This window comes from Cyprinodon variegatus, unplaced genomic scaffold, assembly GCF_000732505.1.
Source record: "Cyprinodon variegatus isolate N-32 unplaced genomic scaffold, C_variegatus-1.0 Scaffold150, whole genome shotgun sequence".
Lineage (NCBI taxonomy): Eukaryota > Metazoa > Chordata > Actinopteri > Cyprinodontiformes > Cyprinodontidae > Cyprinodon > Cyprinodon variegatus.
Window position 1 is genome coordinate 527,407 of NW_015150603.1, and position 12,362 is coordinate 539,768.

The 12,362-nt window shown below is 37.2% G+C and overlaps 1 protein-coding gene across 2 annotated transcripts in view; it reads right to left on the bottom strand.

Moving 5' to 3' along the window:
• The window catches only part of rsrc1 (arginine/serine-rich coiled-coil 1), a 173,875-nt gene that overhangs the window by 86,117 nt on the left and 75,396 nt on the right, over positions 1-12,362 (bottom strand). For both annotated transcript variants that reach the window (XM_015377242.1, XM_015377241.1), the window contains exon 6: positions 3,952-4,003. In XM_015377242.1, the coding sequence (XP_015232728.1) occupies positions 3,952-4,003 (52 nt within the window). The remainder of the gene's footprint in view (positions 1-3,951; positions 4,004-12,362) is intronic.

Sequence of the window (12,362 nt, forward strand, 5' to 3'; positions counted from 1 at the left end):
AGGAGGATGGAAAGTGAGCTGAGACACAGAGAAGGGTCAAATTAAATAAAGCTGTAGAGAAAATAAATTAGAAGATTTATTGAAAATGTATCATTTAAACATTTGACTGGAAGATACTTAACAGCTGTTGGTTGACTTTTACCAGCTAAAGCTATGACTACATAAAGGTTCAAACTAAAAAGATGAAGGAGACGCCTCGAACAAATATGGGATTTATAGTCAGGCATTTCTGGGTCAATACCGTTCACCAGTTTTCATTCTGGGGATGGTAACACCTAGAAAATACTGCAGTTTCTTTAATATATGTAGAAATAAAAGTATTAAAATAATTCCTGAATTATTGATAAAGCTTTATATCCCTGCGCCTTTAGCTGATTGTTACTATATAGTCAAATTACATGTCATTTACCGATACATTTAAAAGCTGAAAAAAATTGGAGTTCTTAATTAAAATTATTATGATAAGCAGAAGGGAACATTTCAGTATTCGAACTTCTGTCCCTAAAAAAAGAAAACATGAAACCGCAGTTCAAAATGAGCAACTCTGACATGCTGCTACTGCAGAACTGCAAAACTATAGGCCGATCTCTAACCTCCCCATTATCAGTAAGACTATTAAAAGATTATTAAAAATAACTCCGCCACTAGGCAAACTGTGGCAGTATGTGGTTGGAGCAACCAAGCTTTCTTAAAGACAACATGCCAATGAGGAGGAGATGGAGTGAGGATCCACAGCCCGAAAATGTCAGTTTCAGCTTTCACAAGAGACTGGCTTATTTATGGAGATGGTGCTAAGATAAGTGTACAGCAAATACGAGAACAAACACAATTAATTTTGCTGGCTGTCAATCTATAAAACTGGAGTAAATGCCATATTCACTGGATGTCCATTGCTGTGAAGATTCTAATATCTCTGCAGTGTGGGGACTACAAATCTTATATTCGTCATGATAGTACTGCTGCTGAAGCTCCTCGATAATGTTATTAGTACCCAGAACAGAATTGAGAAGTCCGACATCCATTATTTTCCTGCTTTGTGTGTAATATCGCATGGTTTCTAGGTGATAGAGCCTATGGTCAGTGAATGCCGAAAAAAGGCTGGACCTGTTTGAATCAGTGGCCAAAACTCTTCCGGCCTCGAAGAACTGGGTCCAGATAGACCGGGTCTGTCTTGGAAAATGTAGCCACTGAAATGGAACATACCCCATATCTTAGGCTCAATCGAAACAACACAAGCCACTCCGACTGTGGCTAGGATGAACCTTTGCTAGCTGAAGGCTATATCAACTAAAACACACAAAGATGAAAATATTGTTTTGCACTGCCTATGCTATTGGAAGAAAGGCTACGCTTTTATTTATGGACAATATAACAAATAAAAATAGTTTGCTGTATTTTGAATGGTTTTAATTATGGCTTATTTAGCAAATAAAGGCAAACCTTTTGAATTAAATTTAAGAAAATTGCAAACTACAACTTTATTTAATAAAACTACATAACCTTTTACTGTAACTTGGTTTGCAACCAACATAATGCCTTTGTGAAATAATATTTTCCTTAAAATATATTACGGCAAATTATTAATATTTTTCTGGCTGGTAAAAATATGCTTGGCTGGTAAATAACCATCTTTTGGTCTACTTGGTCGGTGAGTCAAATAGTTAATTTCAAACCCTGTTAAAAACACCCTCCTAACAATGGCTGGCTGCTGTGATGTCTTCCAGTCAGACCTCCATGCTCACCACAGTACTCAGGTGGTCCTTGTCAAGGTGTTCAACAGCATCCTTCTAAATTCAGACTGTAGAAGAACCACATTTCCTTAGTGCAGCATTCAACACTGCAGATCACTCCATTTTATTAAAGCATCTGGATACTGGGTTGACCTCTCTAGTACAGCACTGGCTGGTTTAAATCCTACTGGAAGGACAGACTTTTTTATGTCAGTGGATAACTCCACACCAGAGACCAAAAATCTCTAAAACAATGTAGAGAACTTTTTGTAAAACTCCTTCAAAGCTATAACCTGACTCTACAAGTTGTGTTTATACTCAGGCCTGTTATACTCCTTCTGTTGGAACAGCATTTGACTGGATCATAAACCCCTTTTTCATGAGAGATAAAGAGGAAAACCAGAAACTCCACAAAACATTAAACCCCCGGCCCCAACCCAAGCTTCCTTTCTGCAACTGTCTTACCCAAAGCACTCAGAGCCACGATATTAAAGACAGGAGCGTTTTAAGAAGTTAGCAGAACATTAACATTAAGGTTGGATGGAGAGGTTGGGGTGTTTCATAAACCTATGAATACATACTGAATCAAACTTCTTTAACTTCACAGCAATGTAGAAATTTAATTTTCCCCGCTTAAAAAAAAACCCTCCTCCTATAACCACATGTAAACTATGCTGAGTACATTTCAAGCATGATGGACTACATAATATATGCCTCACAAAAGCTCAATTCAGCAAAATCAGATCAAGGGATGGCAGTGTTGTTTTGGGCCTTCACGGCAGCAGAACAAGTTTTTAAAGAGTTGTGTATGTAGCTAGCGGGTGCTTTATAGATGATGTATAGATGCCTGGTCCTTTCATATATTTCCTGTGGTGAAATTAGAGCTCTATTCTGAAGTACCCTGTGTATGTGAGTGTGTGTGTGTATGACTGTAAACATGAAGACATCTTTCTCCACAGTCAATCTCTGCCTGTCACATCTGGCTCGCAACTCTACCCTTCGAATACACACTGGAATATATACACTGTGTGCATGGTGACATCCATGACTTATGTACTTGGTAGGAGCGTTTGAAATTAAGCTGCGGTGAATATGGGCCCAGGAGCGGTCAGAAAGGAGGGAGTGTGCGTCTGCAGTCGTCTGAGTCTGTATGTTGAAGATAGATGTAATTGGTGCGGGGAGGGGAGCATGAATTTGTGTGTGGGAAAATGGCAATGAAACCAAGTCAGATTCACAGCACATGTATTTCAAGTTTCAATTTCAGAAACTAGCTCAGAAGTCTTCAAATTCTCTCAGCTTCATTTATCTTCTCCACTAAAACTTGTACAGTATGTTTTTTTTACAGTCCATCAAGCTCCAACCTCAGTTTTAAACATGTTTGATTAGATTTTATAGAATAAACTGGCAGAAGTAACTGTAAACCACCAAAGAACTTGCCTTCCATCGAAAGTGACAGCCTGAGGAAATAGATCGTTAGGATATTTGTCATTGATGATGTGTGAGTTCATTACATCCTAATATTAGCTGCCTGTTGAGTGTCAGATCTAATGTTTTTCCCAGTAGTTTATCTACTTAAGACAGTTCCTCTGTCCGGGTATACAGTTTTTATCTTCATTCTGTAGGTGGCAAAGACTTAGGAATGGAATGAAAGTTTTGTCCTGCTTTTGATAAGGCTGGAGCCATGGATGTCTCATCATCTGCAAACATGTATGATATAATGATGTTATGATTTGGGAGACTGGAGGTGTATAAAATGCTTCCTTAACTGTTTGTCAGGGCCACTTCCCGAGAAGTGAGCCCGGTCGGTAAGCAGCTGCCTTCTGTAAACCTAAGCAAGTCCCCATCTAGTCTGACCGAACAAATGAAAGGAGACTGGGCAACAATGGTGGTCTCTGGATGTATGGAGCTGGCAGAGATCTACATCTGTAGGTGTAGCACAAGGTGGCTCTACTACTCATCGTATTATTTCATTTCATTTTGTTCCTTTTTATATTTTCTCTTTCAAGGCCTGTCTATTTCTTTCATTACATGAAAATTATGTAATACTTTATTGCGATAAAACCCAAGTGATAAAGAATTATGTTGGTGGCTTTAACTCAACGTTCAAAAGGAAATTAATACATTTGGGAAGTGCTGCCAGTTTGACAGATAAAAATGCACGTTAACACACATTCACCAAGTTAACTATAAAAAAAGACAGGGAGGGATTTCATGAGCTTACCTGCAGCCTGCAACACCAAATGCATTCGGACTTTAGCCTGCTCTGCTGGAGTCTGCAGGAAAAGCACAGAGACAAATTTCTTGGTCACATGTGGTCAGCAGGCCAGGTTTGTGAAAGGTGAATCAGCACAACAAAAGGGGACAAAAACAAAACTTCTCTCTTGAGATTAAAAAGTCAAAATGAAAGGTAATGCGCACAAAGCAATCATAAATGTTAACGTGCTTTAAGGAAAAAGACCAAAGACATTTTTTTTTATTTTTTTTATTCTTGTACGTTTCTCTATGTAACATGGCTTCTAAAGCAGGCTCATATCTGTCTTTGCCATCTGTGTTCTACAAGGTTTAGCAGTTGCCATTATTAAGAATAATATTGGGGATAATATCTCAAATCTACCCACTGACCTGTTTGCCATTGCCCTGTATGGCTCCTGGTTATATTTTACATATTTCTTTTAGTCAACATGTAGATTATAACATATATAAATTCCTAAATGTCATAAAATAATGTCATACAATGTATGGAACCAGATGTGAAGTTTATGTTAATAGACCTTTGTACTGTATATAACAGGTATTTGTCAGATTGACAGGATTAGTTGAACAGAAAAAGCCAAGTTTGGAAGGTGACCCAACTTCATACTCTCTTTTTAACTTCTTGATGCTTAATGTTAAGAAAAAAGTGAAATTGTACATAATGGTGTAGTAATCACAATTGAAACACTTTGTATAGCATCACCTGACACTTTACAAAGAAGTAACGAAAGGCTTTAGTAGCAATGGGAACATATGTGTATTAAACGTGTATTTAACTGGGAAAAAACAATAACTTTTGATTGAATTTCAGAATTCAGTCTTCAACTTTGAAAAAGAAACGATTATCAGATCACACATTTTTTTTTATTTTAGTCTTTAACTTCTATCTGTACTGGAATATATCTTTTTCAAAATGTTGGCAGCTTATCTGAAAACCAAACTCAACGTAGACATATTCACAATCTACAAACTGGAGACGCTAACTGTACTAATGGTGTTAATTGTTCATAAAAGTTGCTAAAAACCATATCAAGGCTTAATCTCAGCATTACGCTCCTAAAAAGAAACAAAATATTTCAGGGATACATAAAGAGCTAAAAAAATGTCTCGAGGGCCCAAGAGGTCAGCTACAGCTTCTAGCATTCAAGACAGCTAGGAGACATTCAGATGCTGGATTAATTAACAGTGCCAGTAAGATTTATACTCACATTAACTGTATATTAAGACAATTAAGAATAAAAAACAAATATACTTGTCAAGGTAATTTAAAATAAATTAGAAAAGCTCTGACAACCCAGTTACATGTGTATTAAACTTATGATTCAATTTCAGAATTCAGTCTTCCACTTTCAAAAATATATGGGCCAGCTTTAAACTTTATGCTGGGTAACTTTCAAACTAATTTACACTCTATTGCAGGTGACTGAAACATCTCTGTGACCCAGGAAAAACAAAAAAAGCAAAATTCAACAAGGCCTGATTTTTTCTGATGTCTAATCTACATATGACTGGATACCTCCGCCCCAGTCTGGTGCATCTCTGCTGGGGTTCTTGCTCTTATCTCCCACTGCTCCAGTATGAGCTCTAGAACGCTTCCTCATCTCACCTCACCTCTCATATCAGATTCTTCCCTGAAGCGAATAGTTTCAGGTCATACAGAAGCATCGCAGAAAGTGACTTTGATGCAGCCGCAGCTCGATCCTGGACTCCCCGAACTGGGGCCAAATCTGGGGATCTGGCCAAGGGCGCGAGCATTGCTGTTAGCTTTTCTATAATAAATAACACAACATGATTAGCTTGGTCAAATTAAAGCCCACCATGCTAATTTAAAGACGGCAAGCAGATAGAAGCTCCTATTTGATGGTGCGGTGCAGTGACACGAGTGGAGCTAGTCGCCTGCCACAAAAATCACTGACGATATATCATGCGAGCATCATCACCCAAATGGGACAACTTTGTCAATAAAATTACGTATGGTGTGAAAACACGCTGACATAACCAGTCTCTAAATTAGACATTATAACTGCTTCATATATTATATTCTATTAATCTTATTTCTTTTATTCAAAAACGTAAAATGTTCACACATACTTCTATTTTTCAAATACGTTTATTGTGAGAATTATTTTTTTGTTTATTCAATCAGTATTTAAAAAAGCTGGAAAAATATATCGTTCAGATATTAAAATGCTTTTGTTTGAAAAAATTCAACATACCTGTACCTATAAAAAAAAAAAATATATATATATATATATATATATATATATATATATATATATATATATATATATATATATATATATATATATATATTATATGTTATGGAATGACCTACCTGATAGAAAAAGAAAATAATTGGGTCATTAATAACTTGCATCCCTGTACTTCGCGTATTTTTAAGATATCTTCATAAGCTGACAGATGACTATAAAATCCTGTTAGGACTGCCTACATTTGTTTAATTTTTATCATATTAACTATATTTCATGTGAGGGGCGAACTAAAGACCAAAAAAACGTTAGTTTAAGGATTTGTTATGCAACTATTTTATTTAAGCTGCCACAAACAGATTTTTTGAATAAATATTCACATTATCATCTCATTTTAACATTTAAAATACGACATTTTAACAGAGATGTGAACACTTCTGAGAGCCACTCAAGCCTCTAAGTTAATTTGCTTCTCTGAGTAAATCAGATCAAAAGTCGGAAGAACAATCAGCACATTTACTTTATAGCACCGCCGCCTGAGAGATCAAACACCGCAGGACAGATGCCATACTTACACAACTTCATCTGTGTAATCTTGTGATAAAACAGCTGTGTCCCTTAGGCTAAAATAAATTTCACCCAGGATAATCTTTAACTGACACTATTAAAGTGAATGTACCCATAAAATGTCCTCATAGAGCACCCAGGGACGACTTCAGCGAGTTACTAACCTCATCATCAGCTGGGAGGAAAAACCTTGCTGGTGAAAAATAAAAAGAATGCTACAACTCTGACACACCAGGGAGAATCAATGAAAAAGAGATAAAGAGAAATTTAGAGACAAAGAACGAGAGCAAGAGAAGTGAGAGGGGAAGAGAGAAAACAAAAGCTGTTGTAACAAGTCTTTGGAGAGTTGGATAAGAGGGCACAGAGAGCACATTTTACAAAGATCACAGCAAGAGACTCAACATATTCCCCTTCCTGTTTTCTACGTGCATGCTTGTGTGTGCACGGGAAACACTTAGCAGGGAGCGAGCAGGGGAGGGCCCTGTGCTCTGACAGCTGTATTGGGAGGCACAGCTCTTTTTCCTGACATGGCCTCTCAAAAGGGTCTCGCTGTAATTCCAATATCATTGCTATTAGATTTGTGGGTCTTAATTGTCAAGAAAGAATGATGGCTATGACAGAGCCATAAAGAGGCAAAACGCTTTAGATTGCTCTTGGAAGGTTTTGTGGAGCTGCCGGGGCACAGCGGCCCTCGTTACCGTGCAGCAGCGGAGACGGTGTGTAGGATTAGAGAGAAATTAAATGCTAATGGGGATGGGATCTGAATCTGCTGCCTGGGAGCATCATTTAGACGACAAGGCCGGGGCGTCGCTGACAGGCAGCGCTTCCTCCCTCCTCCTCCTCCTCCTCCTCCTCATCCAGCTATTCCTCTTGCTGTTCCATCTTCTGACTCCTCACCCCACCAGCCTCAGGAAAATCTGAGTTATCAAACTGTAAACTTGTCACTTTGCCAAAACGTCAGTTTTCCAGTGGCAGTTGGGGGAAATATAATGACCTGCTTTAATGTAGTGATGTCAGGGCGCTGTATCCTAGATGGAACACACATCAAGGAATGCATGCAGACACACAGTGTAGGTTTGTGGTGCAGTGAGACAGCACACATGTTCCAGTGCTGCTTGACAAACTAAATTGGAAATTACGATTAAAATTATTTCTGCTTTCATGATAAACTGATTAGATTACACACTTTTAGCTCCTTTGGAGCTATCTTACTTGTTCACAGCAAAAACTAAGGATTGCAGGCAACAGAACGGCCCTGGATTCAAACCCACTCCTCTTGAGCTTAGCCTGCTGAACAATTACAACAACACACAACTCAGTCAGAGTGCAATCAGTCACCTTAAGCGATAACCCGACACATAAATACGTCACAATCATTTTAGTTACAACTTAATACAGTGAACACCCAGTAATTACATTAGCATTTGTTTACATTGGCCTTGAGGTATATGTAGATGATGTGTTGTAAACACACACCCACAAAGTGGGCTTTGCTGGTTGCTAAAGTGAGGACTAAACAGTGAATCGAAATACTGGTGCTGCTCCAGACTATTAGGAACAGCTCCAACAAGATTTCTGCTTTGGGTTCCAAGTTTTTAGCAATAAACTTTTAGTGGTAAAGCATCTCAGATCATAATTATCACTACATTTCATTAGTACTACAGGATCTAAATTCAGTGTTGTCCCAGTTCCTGCTCAACTACATCTATTTCTACATTTGGTTAGCTGCTTAATATTGATTATGTCATCATGTTTTATTTGTAACATTTGTTTCAAATATTTTGACCAATGAAATTAAGATTAAGTTGGTAAATTGGACACTTTTACAGCACTATAAGAATGGGTATGATCTTTCATAAAGTTCTGATTCTGTTTTAAGAGGCAAGTTTGCAAATTTCATGATAGGAAATTGATTTTTTTTTTTTATGGGTAATTATCTGTACCAGTATCTTAGAGAAACCCAATCAGTTGGCTTTAAGCTGCCTCTTCATTCCTTTGCAGTTGCAAATGCAAAGCCGTCTCAGGATGTCTAAGTACATGTCAATTAAGTTGAAGAAAAAAAAAGAAAAAAAAAAGAAATTACTTAGTTTTTTTCTATTAGTTGATATAGTTACAGGATGATGTTACTCTGTCTGGTAACATCTGGAAACTTGCGGGACCATAACAATACAATTTTAGATTTCCAATGTGGCATATTTCTCCTTTATTCATTAGAAAACAATAAAGAATTCAGTAACTTATCTCTCCAGAGGCAGATTTTATTTTACCTCCCACAGGGAGAAAGGAATCTTAAGTGGCATCCAACTTCAATCAGGGCTGTACCATCCCAGAGAACACAAACAAGCATCAGGCACAATGAGAAGATGTTCTGGGGGTGTAACTGTTTAGAGAGAAACTTTGCCTTATGTGAGCAGCGTTTTCCTTGCTGCTGATTATGGCTATAGTGGTTTGTGTAAAAGAAAAAAGATAATAAAAGGAAAGCAAGAAAGAACTAAAACATATTGCAGAAAAAAGGTTAATACACTTCTGTTATTGAACAGTCTTACATTACAGAGCAATTCATACAGTTAATGGACTTCACTTATGTACTGCAGTGCTGTTAACAAGTGAAAAGGATGACGTGCTTTGCAATAACTCTAAATGATGTAGTGTGTAATGCTTGGGTTAAAACATTGGTCTGATTTTTTTTTTTTTCTAAGCGGTAGCATGTTTTTCCTCCTTTGTTCCTAATGAGGAGAAAACGTACATGGCTACCTAAGGACAAAAAACTGCTTCACCTAGCATTTCTTTTTCATTTTCATTTTTTTTTTTATTACATTTCTTTTAATTTCCAACATACAAATATTCTCTTTGATTTGGTAAATAGTCGGAAAATTTCTTGTTGACGCTAATGGCATCACCCCAGTATTAAGATCAGTAAAAGATAAAGTTTTGTTTCTGTAAATGTCTATCTTAAACTCCATAAAAAAAAAAAAAATTGAGGTAAATGATCACATAAAATGTGGATCAGATGAGCTCTAAATGTTAATGCTGATCATGTGACGATAGAGCTGTTAACTGCTGAGATACAGCATGCTTGAAAATTGGAGATTTTTCCCAGATATAAGGATTCTTTGAACATACTTCTCCTGAGGCAGGTCGTGAATATTTGTGGAAATGGGAGTTTTACTCTTCACTGTTGCCTGCTGCTAAGTATATGCTTAGAGGTTGGATTAAAATTAAGATTTGACAGAATGTAATGCTGTCTCTAGGTTCCTTACTAACTAGTAATTGCTATGGACAGGAACAGGGCACAATCACAAACCCAGCACATAATGCGTCAAGCAGTAACAATATTTAAGGGAATTTGTACTTGATTTAATTTGACTAAACCTTGACTTGGACTTTATAACCAAAAAGTAAATTAAAGTGAGTGTGCTTCAGGATTCCAACATGTTTCCCAAAGGAATATTTAGTTCAAACAAAATGTAAAAAGTTCAAACCTTGGGAGATGGTTTTATTGCCTAAGCCTACTTGAAACTTCTTCACAACTTTACCCCTGACCTGTCTGGTGTTTTTCTAGGACATCATGATGCTGTTTGCTTCCAAATATTCTATTCACTTCTGATGGCAATTTGTTGCACGCAAAAAAAAAAGGGCTGAATACTTTGAAGTTTTTTTATTTGTAAAGAATGTTTTAAATCATCCATGGTTTTATTTCTAATTCCCAACTGTAAAGCATTTTGTTTTGGTCTTTCACATTAGATTTGATGAAAATATATTTATTTTGTGGCAGTAATGTGAAAAAGTTGAAGGGGTATGAATACTTCAGACCACTATGATTTTCTATGTGAGGTAGTTCCAGTTCTTTCCACTCTGGGAGGAATTTTCAAGTGTTTTTAGTTTTGCTACGGTTTTGTCCCCCAATCTGACTGTTAAGTTGCTGGATGCACCCCAACCTGACTTTATGTGCATGAAACCTTAATGTCTGTGTATAAAACAACAGTTGTGGTCGCTGCTCTTCATTACAGCTATTGTAATTTTCTGGTGAAAAAAACAAAACTGAATCATTTTTACTGATCTTGTCTGTTTTCTCTGTTAATCATCTACAGCACAGCTTGCAAGCTTTTTTTTTTTTTTTAGTAGAGCTATTTGAACAAGCAAGGTTGACAATCAACCTGGCTAAAATAATCAGTCACACCATTAAGCACTTGGGTTGCACCAGGGCTAAATGCATTCAAGGCCCAGTCCAACCATCAATGGTGTGCCCTTTCTTCCTCACCATAAAAGCATATAGGAAAGACGCTCAAAAATGTAAAACATGTTCTGCCTCTGGAGTATCGAACACTACTTGATTATTACTGCCAGCTAACACTTGCCTTGCACATGGCAGGAAGTCCAGCGTGCTCCCAGTAAGCCCTGCAGCTTGCTCTGTTTCCTAATCACAGCGATGACAGACACGCTGAGACACACTTAGCCAAGCTAAGTGCCCAGTGTCTGTTCCATTACTCAAAAATAAACACGACCCATTAGAAAAATAAATTATCCTTACTCTGCTTTGTAAAGACAATGCAATCCTGAGCATAATGAGTATGCAGGAAATTTAATCTATTTGTAGTCTTGTTCTGGTAAACCAGAAGATAATTATCATTATTATTACCACTGAGGCTAAGGCCAGGAAGGCAAAGCAAACGATGGTCGTTCAGTTTGTAACTGGAGGACACAAAGAAAGGAAGAGCACAGGTCAAACAGGACGTTTCTGCTCAAACTGGGATAGACTGTTGGAAAGCCGTCTCGCTGCAGGTTTTTTTTTGTTGTTGTTCACATTAGGCAAATAGGAAAGACATGGAACAAACCATGAAATTGTGCCAAATACCTCATTGTCAATAGCAGCTTGTCTCTCACATTATCTCAACTCCCATTTGTTTTGTTTTTTGATAATCTTTCTGTCAATCTGTGATAATGATCTTCTATTCAGTAGACTTGCTCATGTAAGAAATTCATTAAACCTAAGGAAGAGAGAGGAAGGACATGCTGATGAGGGAGACACCGTTTATCTTCTCAAATATCAGTTGATCTCTTGATTCGGTAGACACAGAAAGCCATCAACTGCCAGGCAGCTCAGAGGAATAGCAAAAACTTCAATTATATGGGTTAGTGCAAAAGTCATTGAGAAATTAGAAATTAAAACCTCTGATTGTAGGAATCAGTAAATCCTTCAGTACTCCTGTCTAAATACTCTGTGCAACCATAACAGCACAAGTATGACTTCAATGCCGGAGCCAAGAGAAATTATAAAAATGGACCTGATGCATTATGAAAACCGAAATGATAGTTATTCCAACACCATTTGGACGTTTTGTTCAAATGACCACATTTTCTAAAGTGGAAACTTTCTGTGTGTGGTGTATTTTAGTGCAGTGATTTTCAGGATGGGGGACACAGACCAATGGAGGGCAGCCAGGAAGGCCTCAGGAAATTAGAGGGAAAATAAAAAGATAAAAACAAAAAGATGAGTAAGTATTGTTTATAATTTTCATGAAATCAAATGTATAATTTTTAACCATTATTATAAAATATGAATTTTAATTACATATATCACATTGAGATGACAAATTACTCC